Source organism: Kogia breviceps, chromosome 8 (assembly GCF_026419965.1).
Source record: "Kogia breviceps isolate mKogBre1 chromosome 8, mKogBre1 haplotype 1, whole genome shotgun sequence".
Classification (NCBI taxonomy): Eukaryota; Metazoa; Chordata; class Mammalia; order Artiodactyla; family Physeteridae; genus Kogia; species Kogia breviceps.
In genome coordinates, this window is record NC_081317.1 from 82,149,807 (window position 1) to 82,156,762 (window position 6,956).

The following is a 6,956-nucleotide window of genomic DNA, read 5'->3' on the forward strand; positions in this document are numbered from 1 at the left end:
GGCCAGTGGCCCTTGGCGGGAAAAGCCGTATGCGGTTCGCGGGGGACCAGCCTCTTGGTGCCCCAGCACGTACCCACTCCTGCACAATTCTGGGGCTCCATTTTCTCTAACCTTTCTTGGGTACTACTCGATTTGGAAGGGGAAAAGCTTAGTGCATGAAGCTGAGGAAAAACCAGTACTAGCATTTTCATCATGATTTACAAAGCACAAAGCGCTTTCTCACGCCGAGCACTCAGTAGGCTCTCAATAAAGGTTTGCTGGATGAAAATATTCTATATCTCTGCTTATAATCACACCTTCTGGTTATGGGTTATGGCCATTTTACAGAAGCGGAAACTGAGGCTCAGAGAGGGGGCAATCACACAGCCAGCAGGTGGCAGGACTGGGTCTCGAGACTCATCGAATAAATTCGAGGCCAGTGCTTTTTTCTCTAAGAAAGAAATACCCCTAGGCTCAGTGTTCTCGCTTCTGCTTTCTGTCCGCGGGGAGTCGGAGAAATTCCAGAAAGGCAAATCAAGCCTACGCACAAATCCAAGTAGGGCTGGAGCGAACACCTGTGCCCCCCGGCGCCTGCTGGGCCAGGCGCGGGGCTGGACCAGTCGGAAATATTGGGGTCTGTGGCAAAGCTAGAGACCACGGCTTCCCAGGACGCCGTGAGTGGAAGAAGTGTGACATGCTGCCCCACATCATCCCGGGCTGCGCAGGTCCTGAGGTCCCTGAGCCGTGTGCCCAGGCCCCCGACACACCGCGGGTCGAGATCACAACCTCAAACCTAAGCTCCTAGGAGCGCGGGGTCTTTGAAGGCGCAGTTCAGACTCCTGTTTATTTGGGGGAGGAGAGGGAGGAAATAAAGCCCAAGGTCAACCAGCAGGTGGTGCCAGGGTTAGGGCTGGAAACCACGTGTCCTGGACCCCCAGCCGGCCTTCTGCCACACGCTTCAAGCCCAGGTTAGGGGTAGCGGCTGGGAAATGCATGGGCGTTGGAGTCAGCTGGAGGTCAGGCGAGAGGCTGGATGGGGTGACAGTAAAGGTGCCTGGGAGAATCCCCAACGTAACTAACCCAGGCAACCTTCCGCACGTCAAAGGTCAGTGGGTAAACAAAGAACCTAGGAAAATCGAGGTGTGCGCATGAATTTTACCTTCTTCCTGGTTCTGCACGTCGTTCTAGCCGCGTCGGTGCCCTGCGCTCCTCCTCACGCTGGGCACAGCTGTCCGCGGAAGCTTTGGGACCGCATGGCTTAGACCCAGGCTGAGGGGTGCGTGGGACCTTCCTCGGGGCTGGGGGGATAAAGGAGAGAGAATGAATAAATAGCCGCTTCTAAAGTTCCACATCGTTTTCTGGCAAATTTTTACTCCCCTCCATAGAGCCAATTAAACGCAATAAAACCTTGCATGGAACCCCTCTTCCTAGCAAAGCGTCGCCAACAATTGCCTAAGGGATAAACCAAATACGCCTGAGATAATTACACCAAGCCCGGGGCGATGATTTGCCTGCCAGCGTCCCCAACGCCAGCCAATATTTGTATAGCATACTGGTTGTTTTAAAAATAAAAAATTACACGCGGAAACTTGAAACCGACTGGTTGGTGCCAGGGTGGTTACTTGATCTGTTTTTCTTGAACGGGGGTCTGCAGGCAGCTGGAGCGCGCGCGTACCGGCCCCCGCCGGTGCTGCTGCGCGCCTGCAAAACTTGCCGGAATTAAATCAACCTCGGGGGAAAGGGGGTAAGAGAGAGAGCGCGCCCCCCACCGCGGCCGGAGCTCCGCTGCCAGACCCCGCGCCCCGCCGGGAATTCCCCAGAATACTCCGCGGCGGCGGCGGCCCGATTCCGAAATGGACACGCGGCCGGCGCTGCGGGGCCGCGCTCTCCGCCGCGAGGCCGCGCTCTCCGCCGCGACTGGGGCCTGGGCCGCGGCAGCCGCCTGGGGCTGCAGTGCGGGGGAGGACTTTCTACCCTTGACAAGTCCACCCGGAACGCGGAAGCTTGAGGCTTGCCGCGCACCGCTCGACCTCCGCGTCTGTGTTTTGGTCCGAGTTGCGCGGAGCCGCTCTGCCAGACGAACGCCGTTGGCTCGCCGAGGCCGAAGGCGCCGGTCACGCGACTCGCGTACCCAGGCGCCGAGCCCGAGGTGGTGGCGGCAGATCTGTGGGCTGGAACGAGCTTACCCAGCGAGAGCCCAACTCCAGCTTTAGTGTTGAGGTTATGCGCATGAGGCTGGTCCGGGGCACCCTTCAAGGGCCCCTTCCCACGCTGTCCCCAGACGCAGCGGAGTCCAATTGCCCATCGAGAACGTCCCCAAGCTGCTCCCAAAGAGGAAGCACTGCTTTTTCGGGAGCCCGCGGAAAAAATATTCTCAACAAAATTTGCCTTTGCACGCGCTGCGTGCAGGGCCAGGGCCGGAAGAACCTTTGAGCGCTGGGCACGCCGAGCTCCCACCAGCAGCCTTTGGGCGGCTCTTGGGCCTGGACAGGGCTGTTCTCGCACCGCGTACGTCAAAGGAGAAGGGTACACCCGGCGCCAGCGGGCTCTAGCTGTCACTGGAGCTGTGGGCGTCCTCGTAATTCCTCCATGGCTTCGTGAGGCCAGGAGGCCGTCTGCTGCTTGGTTCCTTAAACTGCTTCAGCAGACCAAAAACCCCGCAGAAAACTCCACTGGCGGAAGGAGACTTCCCGGAATGGCGCGACAGCGAAAGCATCCTCCTCTGAAAGGGTCTCCTTTCCTTAGGATAGGCCGAGAGGCTGCTCTTTCGCCCCGGGGCCCTTTTGCACGCTTCCCTTTAACGCCTATTCTAAAACGTCTGCTGGCCTAGGAAAACTAACCAAATAGCACTAGCCGGAAATCCAGCTGCTGCCTAAAGATTAATATTATGAATCAGTTCCGCTCACCGCACTCCGGCGACCCGACGGACAAACAGCCCTTCTCCTGGTCCTCTCCTCGGGCAGCTCGCCAAACGTCGGAAGCTAAAAGCACTCGACCTGGCGTTGCCAACCAAGGTTGGAGAGCGAGGGGCAGTCCCCTGAGCAGTCTGGGCCAACGGTCTTCCGCCTCCAGATTTAGGCACAGAAAAGAAGAAATTAAAAACAGAATGAGTCACAGTCCCTAGTTGCTGCTTTCTCCTCAAATCTGCGAACTGGAAGGGACCCGTGAAATTTCCAACTTCATACATCTCATGTTACAAATAAAGAAACTGAGGCCCAGAGATGGGAAGAGGGTATATATATATATATTTTTTTCTTCTTCTTCTTCTAAACTCTGCTTTTCCTACCAGCCTAAGGGCAAAGGCAGCCAAAACCAGACTATAACTGCAGGTTCTCTCCAGTCAACTGGGATTCGCTCATGGGTGTGCAGGAAAGTGCAGAGCAGGAAACTGCTTCCGGGATCCCAGCAAGCACGGGGACCTCAGCGTTGCGGTTCATCCACCCTCACAGGTCACACCGGAGCCCTGTGGATTGGTCATTTTGACCTCCCACTTAATTTTAACTATCTCCCTTTCCCTCGACGTGCTCAGCATAGCAAGACTCCGCTCCGACACACCCAGGTGATGGGACCTCTGACCCCCCAAGCCCTCCTTCTGGCCCCAGCTCAGACGTCACTACCCAAAGAAACGCTTCACCCTGTCCCATCCACCCGCTCTTAGTGGAGCCTCCATCCACCAAGCCCTTAGTATTTATCCAAATTTCCCGGTTACTGTCAGTCTCTCCCACTAGACTGCCGTCCTGGGGCGCAGAGAGCTGTCCCAGACCTGTACCAGGCGCCTATCATTGGGCCCGACACTCAATTGGCGCGCAAGAAAATTGTGATGAAGTTGACATTTAGCGAAAAGGCCCCTGGGTCTCCTCCGCTTTAGCGTTTCCCTCCAACCCTCCGGCCTTTGGGATTTCTTGCAGAGAAGAGACCTTGAGGCCAAGCCGCTGCGAACTTGGCCCAGAGTGGCTAGTCCAGGAGGAAGGCAGTGTAAGGAGAGTGAAGCCCAGAGCTGGTAGGTAGGAAGAGGGACGACTGAAAGGGCGGGGACAGGCGGGAGATGCAGGAGAGGAGCGAGAAAGCAGTCTCCTGTCCCCCTCTGCCGTGCGTCGCGACCCGGGTGGGGTGCAGCGGCGGGGACCGCACCGGGCGCCGTGCCCCTCCCTGAGCACAGCCTGCGCCCCCCACCCGACTCGGCCGCGGCTGGGGGCTGTGGAGCGGGTGGTTAATGCTGGGGGTGGGGGCGCCCGCGCCGAGGTGGAGGAGGGGGCGGGGGAGAGGCACGGCGTCTTCTCGCCCCTTCTTCAGCAAGAGAAGCGGCGGCGGCGGCGGCGGAGTACCTCAGCCTCGGTCATGTGATAGTCTCGAAGCGCGAGCTGCGGGGGTCTCGGCGTCTCCGGGACCATTGCAAAACGCAGCCAGGAGAGCGCGTCGCTGCCACAGCCGCCACCCCCTCTCCAGCTCCAGACGGGCCCGGGAGAGCGGCAGCCGCTGCGGCGCGGACAGCGGAGCCGCCACAGGCCAGGCCCGCGCCCTCCCGGCGTTCGCAGACAGACGCCCCTTCCGCTCGCGCCCCGCGTCCAGAGCCCCCGCCCCTCGTCAGAGCCCGCAGGCGCCGCCGCCGCAGAAACCACTAAACTTTTTCCCCCCAGGCGACCGCCTACAGCTCTATCCCTGTCTCCGCTGCGAGCCGCCGGAGAAAAGGGAGACGCGGGCTGCTGGAGCCGAGCTTCCTTCTCCTTACCTCGCCTCTCCCTTCAGGAACACGAGAACTCCAGAGCGGACTAAGGGGCTGGTCAAAGGGCAGCGCTCAGGGCGCTCTTAAGTCCCGCCGCCCCCGGCCTCGTGGACAACGAGCGCCGACTCGATTTAAAGGGCTAGAGTCCTGACCGCCCAGTCCTTCCTCCCAGCTCTCTGGGCCTGCGCTTCCCTCGGACCGAGAAAGAGCTAAGAGGAGGCCGGAAGGGAACAGGGCCCTCCCCACTCCTCCTCCGCCAGCTCCCACGCTCAGCCTCTGGCTACCCGCGGGAAGACGCCGAGAGGGTGGCGGTGAAGCAGGCGCGCCCCGCCCGCGACTGTGCGCACCAGTCGGCGACCGTCGGGGCCAGAAGTTGCGAGCGTCGGATTGCTAAATTGGGTCAAGAGGCCAAGCGCGGAGACCGCCGGCCGCTGAGAGAAGGCGGGAGAGAAACGGCGAGAGGGTCTGGGGGGGAAAGAGGGCGGGGTGGCGGGTCCGGGAGGGCGGAGTGTGGGTTAGTGGAGACAACCAGGCCCCGGGAGCGGGGTGCGGAGGGACGCTGCGGTCCACTGTGAGCCAGAGGGCGGTGGAGGCGCCAGGGGCGATGCCGCGGCCGGGGAAGAGTTCGTACAGCGACCAAAAGCCGCCCTACTCTTACATCTCGCTGACCGCGATGGCCATCCAGCACTCGGCCGAGAAGATGCTGCCTCTGAGCGACATCTACAAGTTCATCATGGAGCGCTTCCCCTACTACCGCGAGCACACGCAGCGTTGGCAGAACAGCCTCCGGCACAACCTCTCCTTCAACGACTGCTTCATCAAGATCCCGCGGCGGCCCGACCAGCCCGGCAAGGGCAGCTTCTGGGCACTGCATCCCGACTGCGGCGACATGTTCGAGAACGGCAGCTTCCTGAGGCGCCGAAAGCGCTTCAAGGTGCTGCGCGCTGACCACACTCACCTGCACGCGGGAAGCGCCAAGGGCGCGCCAGGCGCTGGGCCCGGAGGGCACCTGCACCCGCACCACCACCACCATCACGCTGCCGCGCACCACCACCATCACCACCACCCGCCCCAGCCGCCGCCGCCCCAGCCGCCGCCGCCCCCGCCGCACATGGTGCATTATTTCCACCAGCAGCCGCCTCCGGCTCCGCAGCCGCCGCCGCACCTCGCGTCGCAGCCTCCGCAGCAGCCGCCGCCGCCGCCGCAGCCGTCTCACCCCGGCAAGATGCAGGAGGCGGCGGCCGTAGCGGCGGCGGCGGCAGCGGCGGCGGCGGCGGCCGTGGGCAGCGTGGGGCGCCTGTCACAGTTCCCGCCCTACGGGCTGGGCTCGGCCGCCGCCGCCGCCGCTGCCGCCGCCGCCGCATCCACGTCGGGCTTCAAGCACCCGTTCGCCATCGAAAACATCATAGGCCGGGACTACAAGGGCGTGCTGCAGGCCGGCGGGCTGCCCTTGGCGTCCGTCATGCACCACCTGGGTTATCCCGTGCCGGGCCAGCTCGGAAACGTCGTCAGCTCCGTGTGGCCGCACGTCGGAGTCATGGATTCAGTGGCCGCGGCCACGGCCGCCGCGGCCGCCGCGGGGGTCCCCGTGGGCCCGGAGTATGGGGCCTTCGGGGTGCCGGTCAAGGCCCTGTGCCACTCGGCAAACCAGAGCCTGCCTGCGGTGCCCGTGCCCATCAAGCCGACTCCTGCGCTGCCACCGGTGGCCGCGCTGCCCCCAGCGCTCGCTGTCCCCGCAGCCGCACAGCAGCCGCCGGCACCGTCCACCGTGTGCCCGGCGGCTGCCGCCTCGCCCGCCGTCTCTCTGATGGAGCCCACCGCCCCGAGTGCGGCCGAGAGCAAAGGCGGCTCTCTGCACTCGGTGCTGGTGCATTCTTAGGGTACCCAGCGGGCTGGGGGAGACGAACGCATGGAGACTCGCCTGGCCCTGGACCGCCGGAGAGGGCGAGGGCGCCTTGACCAGGTCAGGTAGAGCTGATGAGCCCCAGCCTTTGCGGGAAAGGAAGGTATTTAAACCCGAAAGTGGATTCCCCAGTGGTCTGAATAAATATAACACTTCTGGTGTCTGTGTTTATACTATGTTGTACAATCAGAATAATGAAAGCCAATTTTCAGGTAAGAGTTTCTACTGTAATTAAAATTATAAATCCATAAGTTATGGGGGGAGGGAACGAACGAGTTTGGGGAAGCCTCATTCTCTGGCATATTGGAATTGGATTTCTGTTCTTACTCCCGGGAGCAGAAGATGGCAGGA

The 6,956-nt window shown here is 61.7% G+C and overlaps 2 protein-coding genes across 2 annotated transcripts in view; one reads left to right on the plus strand and one right to left on the minus strand.

Annotated features, from left to right (window-relative positions):
* The window catches only part of PRUNE2 (prune homolog 2 with BCH domain), a 387,249-nt gene extending 382,494 nt beyond the window's left edge, over positions 1-4,755 (minus strand). Inside the window, exons 1-3 of the mRNA XM_067039592.1 lie at positions 4,709-4,755; positions 2,886-3,045; positions 1,139-1,277 (exon numbers count right to left, since the gene is read on the minus strand). The gene's annotated coding sequence lies outside the window, so the exon portion shown is untranslated. The remainder of the gene's footprint in view (positions 1-1,138; positions 1,278-2,885; positions 3,046-4,708) is intronic.
* A 551-nt stretch (positions 4,756-5,306) lies between these two features.
* FOXB2 (forkhead box B2) lies at positions 5,307-6,581 on the plus strand. Its single transcript, XM_059071213.1, has one exon. It carries the CDS (start codon positions 5,307-5,309, stop codon positions 6,579-6,581), a length of 1,275 nt encoding a protein of 424 aa, XP_058927196.1.
* The last annotated feature ends 375 nt before the right edge of the window (positions 6,582-6,956 follow it).